The 22,107-nt window shown below is 35.0% G+C and overlaps 1 protein-coding gene across 1 annotated transcript in view; it reads right to left on the bottom strand.

Annotated features, from left to right (window-relative positions):
• kifap3a (kinesin-associated protein 3a) overlaps window positions 1-22,107 on the bottom strand; it is a 30,876-nt gene that overhangs the window by 5,227 nt on the left and 3,542 nt on the right. Inside the window, exons 6-19 of the mRNA XM_088927136.1 lie at window positions 21,700-21,799; window positions 20,087-20,211; window positions 19,552-19,650; window positions 17,785-17,963; window positions 15,763-15,925; window positions 10,081-10,181; window positions 7,451-7,559; window positions 7,243-7,355; window positions 6,882-7,047; window positions 6,656-6,781; window positions 4,800-4,898; window positions 4,343-4,428; window positions 1,746-1,935; window positions 972-1,071 (exon numbers count right to left, since the gene is read on the bottom strand). Of these exons, the coding sequence (XP_088783262.1) occupies window positions 972-1,071; window positions 1,746-1,935; window positions 4,343-4,428; window positions 4,800-4,898; window positions 6,656-6,781; window positions 6,882-7,047; window positions 7,243-7,355; window positions 7,451-7,559; window positions 10,081-10,181; window positions 15,763-15,925; window positions 17,785-17,963; window positions 19,552-19,650; window positions 20,087-20,211; window positions 21,700-21,799 (1,756 nt within the window). The remainder of the gene's footprint in view (window positions 1-971; window positions 1,072-1,745; window positions 1,936-4,342; window positions 4,429-4,799; window positions 4,899-6,655; window positions 6,782-6,881; window positions 7,048-7,242; window positions 7,356-7,450; window positions 7,560-10,080; window positions 10,182-15,762; window positions 15,926-17,784; window positions 17,964-19,551; window positions 19,651-20,086; window positions 20,212-21,699; window positions 21,800-22,107) is intronic.

The raw sequence follows: 22,107 nt of genomic DNA, 5'->3' as shown, positions 1-22,107 counted from the left end.
TATACATGTTCTTTACTGTGATTTAGTAAGAGCAAATTAGCATTTTTTTGCTCTTACTGCTTACTGCTGGATGGAGCTTGCTAAACATGTTCAACCTCATCATCACTGCTACTCATCACTTAGTAGACACAACAGCCTACTCCTACCTCATTTGCCTTGCATGTGTGGTTGAAACTATTCATTTTTGGCTAGGCTTGTATTCTTGTCCCGTCTTGGAGCTGGATGACAGCTCATTTCTTGATAGTATATGTAAAGCTATGGTGACCACATCCAAACAGAATACATCAACTATCATTACTCTTCACTCAAACAGAGACGTTTGTAGATTTGGAGATCAGTGACATGTGGCATGTCCAAAAATATAATTAAAAATGCACTTAGAAATCAGTAGTGACAGTTATGCGTGTGTCTGTCCTAAATCTCTAAAAAAAAAACTCCAACAGAATGAAAAAGGCACAAGATTAAATACAGTACGATCTATTCTGATCTACATTCTTTAATCTGTTATTTTAGGTTGACCTAGACAAAAAAAATGATTGAATGTTTGTTTCAAAGGCCATGATTAAACAGAAGGGGAAAAAGCAACTTTCTGTGAAACACCAATGCAGCATGATGGGGCCAAACATTAAAAACCAATAGAGATGACCAGAACACTTTAATTACATTTACAGAGCCAGTAAGGTTTTGCAAAAAATGTTAAAAGCGAAAAGTGAAGTTTTAGCCATTCCCCAAAACTCAAAAACAAAATAGATTGCCACGAATGTTGTTGCAAACAACTATGCATCTTTTTGTATATAAGCATAGTCCAATACAGCTATAATGTACACTTTAGGTTATTATTACTCTTTTAAAATAATGAAGAAACCCTGGCTTTAAAATTAAAGAATACTTCTTAAAAGATCCATTAGTAGGTCTCCACAGAGTGCTGTATAATATTCAGGCAGGCAGTAATGTACTCCAGATGTTATTACCTGCCAGTGAAGGGATGCTGTCCCACCATGTCTCCATTCTGTACGTGAAAGTCATTGAAGAATTCAGGGCTGATTACACCATCAGAAGGAATTATTCCATCTAGGTCAAAGAATTGTTTTAAACAACTGAGATGCATATGAAGTTAAGATTTCTAATACAGAACGTCATAAATTCATAATTAAATTGCACCGGGGGATCCTGGTAGTGGGCAGCTATACACTTTTTACAAATTACAGATCACTAGATATTTAGCCCCATCATAATAATAACAACCTTGAATCTAAAAATATATAAATCCTTTATCTGAACACATATATTTCAAACTGAAATCAGATACTCTTAATCAAACACTATTACATTGTTCAGCTCTAACCCTTACTTCACCCTAATAAACCTTAAAACGAAATAACTCTAATCCTATTTCTAACCCCTTCCCAAAAATAATCCATCACTTAACCAATCCACTTTAATGCTAACCTTAGCTTTGTTTAACTGCTCTTTCCTTCACTAATCCGTTAACCATCATTAATCTATTAATAACTGATAGCGGCTAACAATATAGTGCACTATAGATATTCTAACCTAATCTTAGCAAAACGCCTGACCACTCATAATCATAGATAATCATAAACACAAGCCTCAGTGAGCAAAAACACAGTCCTGTCCTGGGAGTTTCTTGTCCTGATCCAAACCCAGCTGCTCAACCTTCTGAGACTGCTTCTTTAAAATAATACCCTCTCTTAGTCTCTAACAGCAATGAAGATCTCCGTTACCAGCACTGTAGAAGAGATCAGGCCTCTCCAAGATGTCGTTCTCATGGATGAAAGGCTCAATGCCATCATCTCCGTACATGAAGGGCTCGGCTTCATCCATCTGTCGGTTTTCCACCATTTCGAGCCACTGGGAGTTGTGCCAGCGGAATTTCTCACTCTGAATTTTCTTGGCCCACTCCTCATCATACTCCTAAAGAGAGCAGGGTGCAAAGTGAGGCACTGACATTTGCTCCTCCAGTAAAGTGGCTTTTATAGATTCTGAAAGCAAAGACCACCTGTTTATACATCGTACAAAAGGAGGTTAATGAATTAGGCATAATCCCAGAAATAAATAGAATAAAATGATATGTTGCAATCTGAAATTCAAATAAGGAATTTTTACAGGTTTTCACAGAAGTAATGCAATGATAATGTTTGTTTTTTTTAAATGAAACTTGTTAATTATATACAAGACCTATCTGGAGAAACAGACTCTCAACCATTCCAGGAGCAGCTGCTGTATATGCAAGGGAAGAATGCAAGGATTGGCAGACAAGCTTCTTCGACACACCTGTGTGAAAGAGCCATTCATCTTCTGTGTTGAAGCCACTGCTTGGGGAGTCCTGGTCATAGTCAGCTGGTGACATGACCCAGACTTGAACCAATAACATCTGGGCTCAACTTGGGCTGGTGGGAGCCCCGTAATAATATTTAAAAAAACTGAAATAACACCTTTAAAAATATCCAGAATCTAAAATGTGGATTTGCTTGTTTTGGTGATGCAGACTGGTATGTTAGTATGTGAGTTGGTAAGGCCCACTGAATTTTCCCAAAGCTTAAGGCTGCTGCTCAAAGTCACCACACTAACCCTGAAATATCACAGCCTCTCTTGCTGTTGAAACCTGCTGAAGCCCCAGTCTGTCACCATGCAGTCTCCTATATTGATTTCAAGCCCCAAGCTAGGCCAACGACAACATTCATTGACCAACATGGGATGTGATTTACCGCTGTGAACTACGATTGAATTTAGTGGCTTCAAAGAGAGAGTATTTGCTTTCAGACATGTCAGCTGTGCTGAGGGAGGTCACAGTGGAGGACTGGGCAGGGCATGAGAGCCCAGCCCCTCTCAACAGGGTATCACTGCAGGAAGAGCTCTCAACAGTGGACCTTTCGCTAGGCCACAGTGCACTGCTGTGTTTCAGCTGCAACACAACTGCGTATGAAAATATGAATTAATCAGATGTGTTATGTGTAGCTTGGCTGAGAAAATGTGTTGTTTTCTTTTCTCTCCAGCACATGGCAGATAAAGCCTTTCTTTCAGCTGCCCCTGTGTTGTGAATGCTTTGCTACTGATTAATCATTGAGACAGAGAGCAGGGCCCAAGAGCAATGACAAGCAAGGCAAGCTATAGCTGAAACAGCTACATTGTTAAAGGGCTCACTGCCATAAAATTGGTAATGACATTTTGGTCAATATATGAAATGCTAACAAAATAACAACTATATATCAAAACTTTGTCTGCAAATCCCAACTACCTCTTAATAATCACCTTTACAGCTGAGTTAAACAAGAAGAATCAACATTCTCCTTATAAATGGATTCACGAAATTGTGAATACCTCATATTTTTCCTTCAAGTTCTCGCCAAACATTAATACTTAAAACAAGTAATTTTTAAAATAATATTAAGTATAAAAAAGAGGTTTGCAGCAATTGTTATGTATGAGAAGAATATTTTTAAGGGTACATTCAGTTATTTTTCTTGTCGTTTGTGGCTACAGAAATCATTTTAAGAATAAGAAAACAAACAGATCCTGCTATCACTGAATTCACTTTCAGCGGTTGCTGGATTTAATCAAGATGTGAACATAGCCAGCACATTGCAGGATAATGGACAACTACAGGTCTGCTTTCTGTTCTGCCATAGTTGATAAAAAACAGACTCCTATCTCACTTTAATGTGGTTACAGCTTATTAAGCTTACTAATAAATTCAATTAGAAACTTCCCCATACAAAGCTAGTATATTTAATTTAGCACTAGTTATCTGCTGTCAATGATAAAACTATGTTTGTCATTTTACGATTTGTGGTTAGCACACACCTAACAAAAAATAATCTAATTTTAAGACGCAATTGTAACTGCAAGTAGCAAGTCCTCAATTGAAAGGGTGTTAATCTTCTAGTTAAGGAAGTATTTAGTGTTGCAGATACAAAGTATGATAATTAAACATGCCACAAACAATAATTCAGAGATTCTGAGCAGAAAGTGATTACAATAGAAAAAAAAAGGTACACATCAAGACCATGATCTATGAAGAATCCACATTAAATTGACAAATGATACATCTTGCTACGTCTAAATATAAAAAGGGAACTAAGATAATCTAATTAATGTACCAAGCTTTTAGTTAAGTGCACTATTTTGTAAAAAGTTTGTGATTAAGGCAAGGTTGTATTATTCTAAGCCATCCGCATTTGTGCTATAACCATTCTAAATATCGCTACAAAGAGAAAGATGATACTCACATCAAAGCTGAACATGATCACAGTTTTATAAAATACTAAACCCTTGCACAAAGAGAAAGCAGATGTTTACTTTGTTAAAGTACGATCATTACCGCAATGATGTCCAGTGTGTTATCACAGACTTTTCTTATTTCTGCATTCTTGTCGTGCATCAGGTCAATGAGATAGGCTGGAGCTTCTGAGATAGAGTTAAAGAAAGGACAGCAGGCTGCTGTGGCTCACAAGCTAGGATGACACATTTAAAAACACACTTCAACAGAGACAGTCCCCAGCATTACATGTAGTAATTAAAAAAATAAAAGACCTGCAGAGAGACTTTGTGAAGTGAAATTAACCACCCTTGGCTCTAATAGATCAAAACTTGATTAAATTACCTTAAAGCAAGAGTTAATGGGTGACCTCAGTAATCAGGGCAAATGAAAACACATCCGATCACCCACCTCATCCACTTAAAAAAATTGCAACTGATATTATCATGTTACATGCACACATTGGGGTCTTTCCCTTTTAACTGTCTATTTACATATTTTTGGGTAAGAAAAAGGATACGGGTTTCTTTTATGATAACGTCTCTGGTTGCCTGATGAAACACCATCTGGTAGAAAACGTAGACAATCTGACAAACAAATTCATCATCTTCCTGTTCCGCTGCAAAAGAAAGTAAAAAAAAACAACAACAACAAAATTATACCAAAATACAGATGGAAAAATATTTGCCCAAAAGGTTATAATTTATATATAGCAACGCAAAATTTAAATGTTAAAATTTCAGTATAGTATCTCATGGCTCTCTTCATGAGCTTCATTCAAATCTTAATTTCATTATTTTTTTATTTCTATTTGTAATATTAAAGGTTCATTTACTATGTTTTACACATTTAGAGGATGTTCTGGGATTGTAATTTTCATTACTAACAATGCAGCCTACTAGGTATTTTGAAGTGTTAATAATCCAATCAAAATTATTTTTTCGCTGAATTTTAATACAAATTTGATACCTACGGAGTGTACACTTAGTTTTGATAAGCATGTATAAACATGTTCTGACTTGATACAGTGAAGACACATGATGCAAGGCTGGGATGCATACTTGAAGAATAATTTAGACCCCAGTAACAGCTGACAAAATCATCCACAAGGTAAAAGGAGAAGGCAGAGATAATGTTGAGGCTATTATAATTTTTAATAAATGGCATAGGTCTACACAATTCATTTAAAACCAACTTAATAACACATAGGTATCGGTTTCGCGAAGTCTAAAAGGAATACACAGTATATGAAAAATGGTGCAGAGCCACAAATCTTTCTAAATCCAGGCTTTTATTTTACTTTTCTTCCAGCTCGTTTTAACCATGCCTCCTGGGAAGCAAACGTCTTATGAAGATAACAATGCAACACAAACTTGGCTTTCATCCACTGCTATGAAATAAAATAGTTTACAGACTGTATTTAGAATTGCTGCAAAATCAAACCAAAAAAGTGTTTTTTAAAGATATTATAAATGGCTTTTTTTTCTGAGCTGATTTTCATCAAGTAAAACCATGCCAATTTCCTTCCTGGGATATTTAACATCTGCATTATTGGAAGCACACACAAATATTCAGTAATGTTGTAAAGGAGGTGGGAAAATCTCACTTTTCAAGATTCTCATGTGCTGTGGGAAATATTATTTATGTACTTATAGTCTTTTCAAGCTTTCCATTAATTATTTTGGTCAGGTATCTCTGTTTTCTAGTATGACTAAGAAAACAAAACATTTTTTGAAATTTTGAAAGTTTGAAATTCTGTTTTTCAAGGAATATTCAGTGAAATTCTCATTCCTGGTTATTTTTCCCTAATCATCAAGTTAATGCAGTTAAATAAAACAGACAAGTTGACTGCTGCTGTGTGGAAGAACTCCATCTATTAGACTGTATGTCAACAGAAAAGTCACCTGAAAATCAATACCTGACCCATATCATTGCTTTAACTTTTTTGACTTACATATTAAATTCTAGTAAATATTTTAGAAATCTTTTTGAATAACACCTGTATACAAGACAGTTTAACCCTTCAGAAAGTGCCAACATGGATTCATGTTCATTTTTATGGAATATCTTTTAAATTTTAAAACTGAATTACAAAACAGATGAGAGATGGAAGAAAAAGAACGTTGGGTGTTCTTGAACATACTTCATTTTAAAACATTCGCTCACACAACCTTATTTTTCAACCAACTCAGATGATGCTTGGTTCACTAGGCATTTCTAAATCGTATCCTAGAGCAAAGTTTTTTTTCAAGTAGACTGTAATGCTGAATCTAAAAGAGTTAATTAAGTGAGTGAAACCTGCTTAGTTCACCAACCAGAAGACAAAACAGACATGAGCTGAGCTGCTTGACCTAATGGCTAAAATGGGTGACCTACCATTAAGCAGTTCAATGAGTGCTGGAATGATTCCAGATTTTGCTAACATAGCTGCACAAGAGTCATCCATTGAAACTGTCCCAATCATTATCACCACCTCTAGGATCAGGTCATCCTCTGCAGAGCCTGAGAAAAATGCAGAGGAAGAACAGAGGTTTGATACTTAACATCTCAATTCCAGTGAAGCATTTGCTATTGAAAGATGGTGCAGCAGAAGTGTGTTTACCAGGTTTGAGGCGGTCCTTCAGATAGGGAACCAGGTTGTACTCCTTCAGCACTAGCTCCCAGTCCAAGTCTGGGATGGTCAGGTTAGCCAAAGTCCCCAGGCATTCAATCACAAATTCCTCCTCTTCATCTGGACTAATCTGTGCTGCCAGGTCACCCACATAGTCCTAGGAAACAGTCAATTAAAAAGTGGACTTCATTAGCCTAAATATGATCATTTACAGAAATATCAGTGACAGTGCTCTGAGGTAGCACTCTTCAATTTAACCAAAAAATTGGCAATGATGGAAGAGAAACCTTTCAGAAATTCATGTTCATTCAATTCATTAAAAGGAAGGACATTGAAGTAAAAATGTGCTTACAATAAACAAATTCTTAGTGGGACCATCATGCTGAGAGATATTTCTGATCATTTTCATCAAAAGTGGATCTTTTAACTTCAGTGCCCTTTTCATTAGCATCTTCAAACCATTGCCTTAAAAACAAAGAAAGGGTGATTATGTAATTCATCTTAACTTATTAACTTATTTAACTCATTAAAAAATAAATCATGCCTAGCACAACTTTTACCTTCACAGATCAGCTGTGCATTTCTCTTGTTGGCTGCCAGGTTAATACAAAATGAAATTAGTTCTGCTTCCATTCGCTCTTCGGCACATTCAAACAACATCTTCATCAGCTGGCAGGAAAGAAATATTGATCATGTCTGAACTGAAAACGATTCCAATACAGATTACCAATGTCGTCCTATATTAGAAATGGGACAAGCAAACAATGACTAATTTACAAATAGGAATGATCAGTTCTTTTCTAAAGCCATGAAGATTCATTACAGTGCATTTCAAGTGCTCTCTGCACATTACACAGTGTGTTCTCAAATGAACTACAGAGTTATTTGGATTTTCAAATATCTACATTAGGAAACATATTACAAAATATTTAATATTTAAATTATAACTCTATAGTCATCAATTGTTTTCTTGTGATATATATATGCAGTATATAGCACTTATGTTATGCATTTATTAATCACAGGAACTGTTTTTGTCATTTCAATTTAAATTAACATTCAGTCTCTTAAGTCATTAAAACCAATTGTCTACCATTAAAACCAACTGTCTAATGCATACTGTAACATTACTGAAAATCAGCATGGTAACATTTAACTGTCGATAATTGTTAACAGCTCGATAACTGAATAGTGTTCAAAAACACCAGAACTTTCATACATTTTACAGTTATTTTATATTGAAGAAAAAATGCTTATTATTACTATTGCTTGCAGTTTTTAATAAATCAGCCACTTTATCACAATAATTGGCACGAGACATTTCATGAATAAAATGTCAATGTACTGCTCTCTGGAATGGAAAATGGGTCAATAAAGAGGAAAAGTCTCCAAAGGTAAAACTTTTTTAAATGCCCACTTGTAATTTGTAAATTTCACTAAGATTCAAAGATTAGTGATTTGAAACAGTATCCCGCAGTCAAGTCAAATCAAGTCAACACGTCCAAAGAACTGGATCTGAACAGTAACCCCTTGGCTGCTACCTATGGTGAAAACCAAAGCAATCACAAAATCACGCAGGAAATATAAAAAAACGGTCCAGCTCTAAATAACAGTCATCGTCATCGTTCGCTGATTTAACATTAAACAGGAAAGCATTAAAAGGCTGAGCGGGTTGTGAAGAGGCAGCAGTGTGCAATCAGACAAGTCCCATATTGAGTATCAGATACCATAGTCCCAGGACTGAAATCACCGCGTCTAGACTCTCTGGCACCTGACTTTACTTATTTACCAGCGACCAGAGGCCAACCCCCCACTCCTCCCTCATTGCACACACCTCTCTCCCTTTCTAACATCTTTGAATGATTACGGCAGGACCTTTCTGTTCTTAAGGAATTTGTCCCCATGACCAACTACTCCCCAGCTCTGCTGTTTGATCTGCTGCTCTGCTCTACAAACTCCTGCAGATAGCTGGACACGAAGACGAAGGCTGTCACGAGGGAGGAGAAGCAAGCAGCATATCTTCAAAGGCATGAGCCTGCAGATCAAAGAGTATCTTGGTCCAAGCAAGGCTGGAGCAGTACCTGGGGAGCTATGAACTGCCAACTCACTGGTTTTCGGCAAAAGTTGTATTGAATATCATAATGACATCAGGAGTTAGCCATTCGCGTTCATTGGTTACGTTATTAACAATAAAATTCTTTTTATGAGCATCTGGATGGCATTTTCACCTAATTAAACAAAACACGCATTTTAAAGATCCCAACAATGAACAATGTTGTTTCTTTGAAATCACTACCAGACAAACAATCTTAACCCCATGACCCTGTAGTCCTAATTGGTGCCGATCAGGCAATTGACTTGGCTTCGGATATATCATTAGCTGGAAGTGACTGGATGGAGAACACTTTTCATATTCTGTTTGTATTTCTCACTAAACTCCGTCAAGATTCCGGTTACAAATGCCTCTTGTTCCGAGATTTCAGTTTTTTCATGTAAATATGTTTTATACTCAAACTTATGGGATGGGTATACTGCTATGTTTTGAATACTTAAAAATTGTATTACAAAATTACAAAACAGTGAGTTTTGTTCCAGAATCTTTTAACACCTTAAAACCAACTATTGTGACTGCAATTTAAATTTGAAAAACACTGTAAAAAAGGAGAAAAATAAAGTTAAAAAATAAACTTGAAAGCTGATCAATTGATATAAATCACATATATAAAAATAAGTTGTTAAAATTGGTAGGCAGCAAAAGAAAGTGACTAAAATGCCAAGGTTTCTAGTGAGATGAAGACTGAAGTGATCTTGTCATACAAATGAGATATAAGGCACTTGATGTGAACAAGCCAAAATTGCAAATAATCACTCTAGTTTCAAATTTAACTGTTTATCTGGTAGTTTTCAAACTACTACATAAGTACAAGTTTAAATAGATATATTCCATGGCTTTACAGCACAGCTAGAAATATGAATATTAGATCAAACAATTATTGTATTTTATTATTGGGGGTGATATTAATCAAAAATATTAATTTAAAATAAAATACAAAGTACTACTTGACTGACTAGAACTCAATGAAGTATTTTAGTAAGTAGCAATACATGCCTACAAACAGTATTTCTTCTGAAATGTAATTGTTGTATCATTATATTAGTTCCTAATTGAGCTGTTCATTCATATGCTTACCTGGGGAATGCAGTCGGTATAAGCAAACATGGACTTGAACCTATCATCCATACTTATGTGGTAAAGGATGCACATTGCTATCTGCTTGTGGTTCTCATTACCTGAAAGAGAATGTTTAAAAGAGAATATTTTGATTTTTATAAATTGTTACCTTTTGAACAAAATATTAGTATAAGAGTCCTGTTTTATCGTTTATACTATATATACATATGATATTCACATGGCTGCATGCACATGAAAGAACTATTAGCAAAAAAATCATCCCATCTTAAAAGGAAATTAGAAAAGTTAGAAACATGTACAAACAACATTAACAGTACGAGCAGGACAATGTTCACTGAAAAACTAAAAAAATAACCAACAGACAAAACAATCCCATGACTGCTGAAAACATGTATGGTAAACTCGTGGTCTGGCTTGGAAACGGATGACTTTCTCCCTAATCAAAGTGCTGAAAAGTTCTTGTTCTCTTCACTTGGGGCAATTTCAAATCAGTGTGGCCATTCATAAAAAAACCTCAGTGTAATTTTAATGGCCACCACAAGAGACTACAATTGCAAAATCATGCTGTACTGTGATCAACAAACCCACTGCATCATCTCATTCTTAAAATGCTGATGAGTACTTTCAGATCTCACAGAGCAAGATAAAGCTGACCTCTGGATATAATTTCTAATGTCTCAAGAACTGCCTCTTTCAAGACAGCTCTTCTCAGTGCTAAAGAGACAGGAAGGCGAGTCTGCTCCATGCTGTGTTAACTTCAGTGGATGTCTCACCTCCTGATCGATTTATAAAACAGCTTTATTTCATAATATTTTGAAGAAATGATCTATCTTAAAAGAAACAATATCCAATTCTGCCACTTTCAGATGGAATCTTCTTGTACGTCAAAGTGCTTAACTTCTCTGGAAGAGTCTATCTGTAGACTGCTATAAAACTTTGTGCTACTTTTAAGGAAATATACTCCAAAACAAAGAAAAAAAACGTGAAACAGAAGGGTACATTTCTTAAATACACTAATAAAAGGAAATATTCTGAGCCACTGCTCTCAAATAGTAAGATGAAAAGCACATAGTCAAAAATCACTATATTAACAATATATTTGTGTTTTACTGAAAGTATTTCAGGTACTTCCCTAATCTGCTAGCAGAATGAAACAAATCATGAAGTTTGAACATTATGTGAAAATGTGAGAGCTAAGAAAAGAAAGCACTGGTTAAGGAATAAAATGTGGATATTGCGTAGAGGGAATTGTACATGCCAGACTTGTACCACTGATAAATGATTTTGGCAAAGAACTGCTGCAAACATAGTGAAATAAGGAACAAACTGAAAAACAAAAATTCATATAAATCCACACATTAATTATGGCTGCCCCAGGGGACCTAAAAATCAGACACACACTGACCTATTACATAACAATTCATTTTGAAAGGAGACTGTACTAAAAAAGATTGAGACGCTCTAGGCAGTATTATCACACAGTCTATTGAAACCATATGTGGTTAGAAAGACCCCAGGAAAAAAAAGTCGTCTTCGTTTAATTGGGAAAACAGGAGGAAGCATAAATTTTACTGCCATTAATAACTTCAAGCAATCCCGACCAGTCTTTACCGCACCCTGATGGAGGAGACATGTGCTTCTCATTAGAGCGATTGCCACATCTGACCCTTATTACTGCCTCACTTCATCGGTAGGAAAATTGAAGATTCTTTATGGGTTGAAGAGGGGCCTATTAAAGTTTCAAAATACTACTGTAGCCAGAAAAGGCCTGTTTAAAAAATAGCTGTTAAAAATTAATTATACAGGTTAAGGATAGTTATTGTAATATGTACAGTAAACTTTATAAGATGGATTTAAGCATTTTGCCTTCTTGAAGTTTACATGCATCAAAAGTACTTGTGTCAACAGTTATTTTTTTAACTGGTACAGAACTACTGTATATAATGATGCAATATTTTAATATATAAAATACTATATTATAAAATAAAATCTATATATATTATATAAAATACTATATATAATACCATATTATAAATTCCTCATTTAAAAAAAACAGTAAGATTTTTCAACATTAAGAAGCATGACTACATCTTTATTTAAAATACTGTATTACTCAGCATTGTGATGTACCTCTAAGAGAATATCTAATATCTGTATAATAATGTTGAAAAACTAAGAAAGAAGACAAACTATTTAGGAATTACAGAAAAGTATCCAGTGCTATTGAGCTTTTTGTTACATTTATAATTGTTGAACTAAGAAAATTTTATGTTTTTATATTAATGACCTACACAAAACTGAATAAAATGAGCAGACAAAACACTGACTCACGATCAATAATTTTTTGGATGTCTGCTTCTTGGACTAATTACATACATTGGTCTGCTGAAATCTGAAAGAAGACAGCCATTCAAACGTTGTGTAAACCTTAGTGTTAAATCCGAATTTGATAAATCAGTGTTGCCAATGTATACATTAAAAATAGTCAACAGGAAAAGCAGTTAAAAGATTAAATTATTGATTTGTATTATGTGAGCCATTTGTGTTAGAAAGCAGGATCAAGGAAAAGTGTCCTGTCATACTGATAAATGACTGTTCACTTCAAGATAGATGTCAGCACACTCCTAACAATATATAGCATTTGTAGAAATCATGGCCTGTTAGTAGACAAGGGTTTGTGAAGACACATGAGAGAATTCACATATTATGGATTTCATTATGTCTACCACTGCATAGACATCTAGGAGGACATCTGTTGAGGTACATTGTACCTGCATGATGACTAATATTGTAATCACAATGTAAAGCAAACATGACAATGATGGGAGCTTAGCTATGAGACAGACAGGACTGAAACTACAAAGACTAGGCTCCATCAAGAGCCCAAACTGCTACTAGTAGTATGTATTATCTTGTATTAGCCCAATTTATTTACTTGAATCGCTTTTCAATTAATGGCTTGCAAAACAAAAAGGTTATGATGTGTGTTCAATCAATAATGCATTCCAGCAGGAGTAGCAAGATTTTGAACAAAGTGCATATTTAGTATAGAGAAATATTCCCTGTAGCAATGTGCAGGCATATCCTTTGAATTCTGCTACCTGATGAATGTGCATTGCAGTAGACAGGGATAGATCACTTGGCAGCTGAAGGTCATTAACAGCTAGTGAGCAGCAGACGTCACAGTGACAGTAAACACAGCACTGACAGCTCATCCCAGCCTGTCCGGACAAAGTATTTTCCATGAAACTCATAACAGTTTAAAAAGGAGGGAGCCTACATACAGTATAACATGCTGAATATATATATTGTGTTTCAAGTATTAAAACCATTAAAAAACAATATATATATACATTAAATCTATGCAGTGCTAAGATAAAGTAATAAAGTTTTTTCATCTTTCTACTCTGGTAGCATAAAATACTTTAATGCTTTCTCAAAACTCCCTTGCTTTTGAATTACAGATTCAAAATTGTAAATTGTAGCTTGCAATGAAACATCTGATATCCATACAGTGAACATTGAACATGACAAACCAAGACTCAAGCAGTCTTTAAAAAATTCAATATAAAATAGAATCGCCTCTCTACACATCACAATAATCAACACTAAGATGCCTGAAACAACACTGGTTAGCCCAAGTGCCTCAATGACAGAAGAATGGCAATATCCAACTGGTGAAACACTCCGATTTCAGCAGTACGTGGGAAGAAAAGGGTTAAAGACTGTCAGTCAGCAATCTCAAGGCTCTGAACATCAACTGGTGTGTTCAGAGAAAACATTTATTTTAAACAAAAAGTGTTATTCTATCAAATACACTGCATTAATTATCCCTGATACCTGACACCCACAGGAGACATTTCAAAGGCAGCTCCATCTAGTGACTCAAAATTACCCACAGAAAGACTTCACAAACCATATACTGTATATAATTTCAGGAAACAATTTATTTAATGGCTGCAAATGCTAGTTTATACCCCAGATTTAATAAAGGATATAAAGTGCTTACACCTGTAATATCTATTGCTATAAAGTGATGTTTTATTTTTCAACAGCAAAACACTAAAATAATTAAAAAGAAAGCATACCTGTTTTGCCCATAATTTCTAAAAAATACTGCACAAGACTGAAAAAAATATTCCTCAGAAATATAAACTAAATAAAAATGTATTTTTCAGCACACTATCAATGGTAAATTTCTATTCCTCCTATTTTTATCTTTATTTTACAGTAGTTTTAACCTCATTTTACAGCTACCAAATTTATCATGATTATTTTCAATACATAAATTAGAAAGATTAATCACAGTAATTTGGGTTATATAATTAATAATAGAAGCATCTGGTGATGCTTCTGAAATTACATTTCATAAACTCTGAACTGAATCAAGGTGTACTCAGACCGGCAATTTCTTTCCTGAATTAAAAAGATGAATATAGAAAGGAGGCAATTCTACAAAACAAAGACAAGATGCACTATAACAAGGACATGAAAGCTTTGCTTGATTTCACATGAAAGCAGACAACATGCATTCTATGAAGAAGAAATGTCATACATAACTGAAGAAGATTATAAGTAATTTTTTTATATATATACATAGAATTCAAAACCTAGACCTAGAAAAAACAGAATACCTAGACAGATAAACACCACAGAAAGAAATCAAGGATGTCAGGGAAAAAATATCCTCCTGTGCTCAATCATCAACTTATTGTGAGCCACAGGGGGATAAACACAGCTAAGAGAGCAAAAACTAAATAAGTATGTCATACATAAAATATGGAACCCACATGCAAACAACCTTTAAGACAGGAACTATACAGCACACGGTACTAATGTGGCACATTACATCTCATTTTATCAAAACCTTTCCCATTTGCTATGGTTCTAATATAGCAGATTTATAGATTAAACAGGAGGAACATTTCAAAACAGTTCTAAAGTGGTTTAAGATGTTGATATAACTATTACAGGCATTGCTGCTGAAAGGCTGCTGAAATAGTTTACATTTTTTTCTCGCAACTTAATTGAAAACGAAAATTCAGCATTGACCCACAAGGCATGAATGAGTAAAATAGCATGAAATATTGTATAGTAAATACCCTATTAAACTAATTGCAGGTATATCTTCGGAAAAACATGAAATGTATATCTTGCCACAACATCTTTGCCAAAAGTTATAATATTATTGCTAATGCTTCCAAATATATATACTTAATCAATTCTCGGACTGTTTATTTTTCAGTTTTATTCTGGTTTATATGTTTTACTTTATTATGAGCCATAACTTACAATGCATGGAAAAAGTCGCTGTAAATTATAATGCTTTAAAAATGATGAAAAAATTTGCCAGACGCAAACATATTAAAAGCATGCGATGGTGCACGGGAAAAAAAATAGGAAACAATCTTTCCATCAATATCTGTTACAAGCTGTCTATGACAAAATAGGAATCCCCTAAAATAATTCACTGAAAGCTAAAAGATTGATGTGCTGTGCAACCTTAGCTATTGTAGGGAAGTCTAAAAATTTCTAATTGCTGACAAAATCCAAAACACTTTAATGCCTATCAGTGGAGCACATTGCAGCTATAGCCTCCTCTCTTAATTACCGGTCCTGCCCAGGTCCTGCAAGTTCCTGATCAAACCTCCAGATGGCCATGAATGTGCGCAGGCTTACCTATGAGCGTAGTGAGTTTTGGCAGCAGCCCCACTTGCACCATCTTGTTGCGAAGCCCCGTGTCAAACGAGAGATTGAGAAGGAGGCGCAGTGTGATGTTCAGCAGATCCTCATGCTCGCATGGAACCAGTTTGGCCAGTTTCTCAATGATATCCATCTCCGCCTGCAAAATACAAGTGGAAAAAATCACAAAAATACAGGGGTCTTCCTGTTTCTCCACAGAGCAGGCTGAATACTCTGGTTCATGTTACCATGGCATTTGCAAGACGTTTCTGAAAATAGAGCATTTCCAACAAAGTAAGAAACCCACTCCGGTGTTTATCATCACTCCTATATAATCCACCTGGATAATCTGTTTCTGTTACACTTAATGTTAGTTTTAACGTTGCAGTTCTTTTCAGGAGAATAAAAACTCTTTGAATTAAAGTGCTTTTTCTTATGTGTTTAATTTTAATCATTAATTTGGGTGAGTGTAGAATTACTGGAGAAAATAGAAAAGCCCTGCAAATGAAGAAATCTCTTATACGTAAAGTGCTGCTGGATGAAATATGGCACATTAATGCAATTAATTTATCTAAAAATAGTATATTTTACATGATTGCACAAAATCATATTATACAAACATATTATTAATATCGGAAGAAATCTATTTGAAGAACACAATAGTTTTATGACATGTTTTAGAACAGGATTTAGGATTTTCTTCAAAACATCCCTAAATACCTCTAAAACAGACATTGTATAAGATGTGCATTATTGCACAATAACAATAAACCAGAAAACGTAATTTAAAAAAAATTGTCAATAAACATTTCACAGCAATTAAAGGAAAATAACTACAATGATAAATCCAAGGAAAACCTCTGTGTAAAAACACTAAACGCAACATTTTAAATCCTTGCAAGAAACGTTTGAGCCAGTCTCTAACAAACCTCATGTGCCTCTAAGCATGAACCATCTGCCCATCTAAATCACAGTTTCTGCAACTAATTTCTGCACTCCCTAACTTGTTAACAATCTTCTTTATTTTGATGTGGTCTCATTTAGGCAGAAACGATAGTGAGAAAAGCTGCAATTTATCATTTTTGAATTCAGTTGGTGCACTATTTTCCCTATGAAAAAAATTAAATGTGGTACTAATTTATGCCAGTCCAAAAATTAGATGAAAAGACATTTTAAAAAGTGACTTCTGAAATACTTATTACAACTTATTGCTTTGCTCTTCTACTTCATAATGTCTATCAATCTACTACAGCTGCCTTTGTTCTATTTGTAAGTGGAAAAACTACAGTCCACAAAAACCTATTAATCTTTCTTTCACCTTATTCTGGTACTAAATTACAGAGTTGTTCTGTTGTACATTTGATTTATACCATTTTAAGACCACGTTGAAATATTTTCAAAGAGAAGCCTAGTGTCTTTCTTATCTAAAAGATAGAGCAAGGAGAGTTTACAACATAAAAAGCCAATGCTTTCATTTGGTTTTGATGAATGCATGCATTACTGAGTCAGATTGGTTCCAGGTGGGACAATAAAGTACCTAGCCAATAGAAGATACAATATTATGTTTAAACATTTATTCTCACTGTCTTACCTTGCACTGACAGTACTGGAATATACTAGTTGTTTGTTTTGTACCAAAGTGGTTCAAATGGCACAATCTTTTACAGTAATGCATGAGAATTTGAAATTAAAAATGATCGGGAAATGCTTCTAAAAGCTATTACCTTTAATACCTATTGTGAGAACAGATCACAGAGACTTAAAAAAAGATAAGAATAAACCTGATAAGAATAAACACTAGTTTTGATTGAATTTCTTCTCGTCAATTCACATAAATCTTCATTTGAAGAACATACTTGTACTGAGGTCTGTTCATCTACAGAAAAGTACTGGCTAAGGTCAGGTGCAGGACCACATGCTACAGAATATCAGTGCTGGCAAAGTCAGGAAAAAAACCTACTCTGCGACCCAGGTTAAGACTCACAAATGTGCTTAAGCTTGAAGGACTCAGATCCTTACCATATCATTTTTGTTCTCCATGAAGATGCTGAGCTTCTTCAAGAAAGACATCACCAGGATGAGGAGCTCAAAATTATCTCTTTCCAGTGTTTTGACAAGCATGTGGACAATGTTCTTATTCCTCATCTTTAGTTCTGTGCGTGTGTCTTCCGCGAGATTCAAGAGCAGGTACAACGCAACTAGGTGAAAATGACAAAGAAGTATGTTAAAAAACAAAGCAAAGCTGTAGAAGACTGGGTAGTTAGGAGACATCAGGTGTCAAAAAAGGGCTCCAAAGAAAATATAGTTTCTATTTGCTCTAAAATAAAATGAGGATGCGGCAATCATATTTTATGATGCATTGTATCAATGCAACACATACCGTACAGCAGCATAGCATTTTAACAGCAAACAACCCAGCATAGCAAAGAACCCAGTCATGTTGTTTAAGCTGATATTCTGGCTTCTTTCAAGAAGCAGCTGGATAAGATCTTTTGATCAATTAACTACTAACTACGAAAGGACTAGATAGCCTAAATGGCCTCCTTTCCTATGTTCTAATATACACTACTATATTTTATGGCAGAAGAAACAATATCTAAGAGAGGATCTATCTTTATATATACTGCACTTATTAAGACTAACTAATTCATAGATCATGAGGAAAAGATTCTGTGTGTTGCAAGCATACTGACATTGAGTTCACAGATAAGACACATATACTGTAAGTTAATTATGCTGATTAACATCTGTCCTTCACAGGACTGACAGGGTGTCTAATTATGAAAGTCACAGGCCAGTAGTCAGTAGCAATGACCATTGCTGGAAGATGTATTATGTGACATGTTTTGCAACAGGTTGTAGACGCTTGTGGAACTGTGAAAGTCTCTCCCACTTCTCTCATATACAAGCACAAAATTGAGGCTCTGTTCAATTAGGCTTAAGACCTGCAAGTAGAGTATTCATAACATGACAGTCACATTCTTATCTTGCAAGAAAGTGGCTGTTAGGCCACACTTAGTGATTACAACAACTGGGGTTCTGTGGCGATTAGACACTACTGCCCAGACTATCACACATGGACCTTCCCATCAACTGATCTGATGTAAACAAGAAGTAGTGTATCATTCTGCATCTCTAGCCTATACTTGCTGTTGCCATGAGAGTGGTCCACACAAAGCCTTGATGCAACACTAAAAAGGTCTTAACTCCACTGCTGCCGAGTCCATCTGAGATGACTTAGTCCAGCTTCCAACAAACCAGTGGTACAAAGGCATTCTTCTCTTCACAAGTGGTACACGGTGGCTCCATTCTGCATTTTTCTAAATTGATTTTCATCATGCTTGACATTCAACAGGTTAACTTCATCACCTGTGGCCAATCAAGTACCTCACTCATTAGGAGATATAGTGCAGTAAAAGTCACTCAAGTGTGTTATGGGCAGCCATGAATAATGCCGAAATACTGCATCAACATCAAACATCTGTATAATATTCCTAAGAATACACATGCATAGAGGTATAAGTTTCTTTTGATTGTCAGCATATATACACTACATCAGAAATCAAGATTATCACTCAAGAATTTTGTAGATAAAATCAGTTTTTCATGTAAGACAGTATCACACTAAATATCTTTACTAAAACCACAGACATGGAGTCAAATAAACATTTTAATTCACTGAAATATGCTACTTTAATGTGAGTTGAAGCTGCAGTCAAACAATTCTGAAAAAGAATGTTCAATGTTCCTAATTGTTAAACGAGCAAAAAAAAAAATTTGTGCTACCTCTTAACAGCTGCTCTTGTTTCATCACAAGACCCTGGTACTTCTTGTATGCTTTATCATATTCTTTCTTCAGATTCTGGTTGTCAGAATCATCTTCACGTAACTATAGTTAAGGAAACTCTCAGTAACTTATTCAAACGAATGTAAAGTGCAATGTAGTATATTAATTCAGCATTCGACACAATCTAAAACACTGATTTTAAGATCGATAACTTCTTCCTAAAACAGAAAAATCTTCCTTTTACAAAATAGCCTTTCTATAATTAAAAAGCTGTAGACAGAGTAGAGATGTATATTAGCACAGAAATTCTTCTTTTTGAAAGAAGTACTAGGAATGGCCTGTATTTGAAATGACCACTTGGCTTGCATTTTAAAAATATTTTTTTGCATCAGCATTCTGTTGTGTCATGAAGAATAGAATACTGAACCAATCACCCTGAGCTCAAAAAGATTCCACTTTAACATTTGTTACTGCACCACAACAGACCTACAGTAAGTATAAGACGCCACAAAGAAATAATGGATAAAAGGATATAAGCCTTCTTCTTTTTCAGCAGCTCCTCCTGCCACAAGTCATATCTTTTCAGCTCGTGCTCGATGATGTTCATACAGAGGGCACCGATTTTGTAATGAGTGATGAGACCGTGGAACTGTGAAAAGCTTGGAACGAAACAAAAAGTGAATGATTTCCAACTGCATAAAAACGATAATCATAGCAAAAAATGAACAACGAGAGAATGGGACCTTTTGGTTTTGAGATGGCCTTGTTACTGTGTATGTTTGAAACTTTTAAATTTTGAACTGCTTCAACATTACAGGGGAGACCCAGGCTAACAGTGCTGAAAATGTTTACATTACAATGCATTCCGCTGTGTAAAACAGTATTATTTTGAAACTTAATAATGATTAATTATGAGAAATAGGCATGAGGATTAAAAGTAGATACTTTGTCACAAAAATCAACTCCAATGTTTGTATCACAGACTTTAAGGAGGACTATCCTTCTCTTTGTCAAATTCTAAGAATGTGCTAAATGAAACTATTCAATATTGACTGAATGCCAAAAGAGAAAAAAACAGTTCACTTCTGTAAGCCTGTAAAACAACAGACAACACCAATTTTAGGTGCAGTGCAGTTTAGTTTTTAAAGTGCAGCTCCTTCTGCCTTTTTAGAAAAGCGAGCTGACTCATTAATTTCACTCACACCAATCATTTTGAAAAATATGTCCTAAAATGAACTCATTCCATCCATTTTATATCATAAGGTCTCAGCCAAAAGCACCCCCAGAAGTACAGGGTGCAAAGCTGGATACTGATCTAAATTACTGAACTTAATGAAATCAACGTCTGAATTCTTTCCATGTTAATAAGGAACTTAAATGTATCAAATAAAATTATTTTAGCATTTAATTACATTCACTGACATTTCTAATGTTTTTAATATAAATGTTCCAGAACTTCAGCAGTTGGAAAAGCTTCTTGGTCGATACTGCTTTCCTAATATTGGATCTCGCAACATCAATGTGAGGAAACTTTGAAGGTGGATTGGCTGTCTAATTATACTAATTCAATTTTGAGAGTTTAAAATTATATTTAGCTAGCAAATTGGTTACAAATGGCAAAAAAGTAAACAGGGTTGTCAGACGCCGAAACGTACTTTTTGCCTGCCAGACACATAGCAAGTATATTTCCAAATTCAATAATAGAAAACTGTAGTGGTGACAAGCCAAAGACTCACTAAATCGAGTAAGAAAAAATGACAGAATAAATAGTATCGAGATATATAGCAGTTATGACTCACTATAACAAACATGTGGAATCAAAATATTGCATAGTTTTATCCTGTGCACTGCTTACCACATAAATCAAACTCTCGGTTGCTTGCAGCTACACTATATAGCACTCTTGTATGTTCTAATGTTCTACAGTAAGTTCACTCTTATGTTCTAATAAGCACACCATAATTTGTCAAGGTACGTTTCTCTGTGCAACACTGGTAGCTTTATCACATTGTCCCTGAAGCACTTTTCACCAGACTAACACTGCTTTTTAGTTTAATACTTTAAAGGACCAGAAGATCATTAAAATCAGACCTCCTGAGGAGAAAAAAAAAGATGTTCGAAGCAAATTTAAAGATACTCATAAGTACCTGGAGAAACAAAAGAAGATATAGATGATGGTGGTGGCAAGTTCTACACTTTGTTTCCAGTCTTCTCTCAGGACTCTGGCTAGAGCTCCCAGTGCAGTTTCTGATCAACAGATAAGAGAAAATAACTGAAACTGGGGTGTGTACTGAAAGTCCCCATGAGAAAGAAACTGTAAATGTATTAAATTCCTATCAGACCATAAGAGAGACATTTTAAAGGTATTAAATCCTCGTAGGTTTCCGTTTTTTACTGATCCAGGGATTCAGGCCCAATGTTAATCCTTCCCTGCAGTGGTAATTGAGTTCATATACGTGGTTTGCTGAAGCAGGCATTTTTAAATTTAAGATAGATGATCTGTGATTAAATGTGTCTGGTCCCCGTGATCTTAACATAGTGAAAAAGCCTGACTG

The sequence above is a fragment of the Atractosteus spatula genome, chromosome 11 (assembly GCF_055471065.1).
Source record: "Atractosteus spatula isolate fAtrSpa1 chromosome 11, fAtrSpa1.hap1, whole genome shotgun sequence".
Lineage (NCBI taxonomy): Eukaryota > Metazoa > Chordata > Actinopteri > Semionotiformes > Lepisosteidae > Atractosteus > Atractosteus spatula.
Note: the sequence above shows the minus strand (reverse complement) of the source record. Positions and strands in the feature narration are given on the sequence as shown.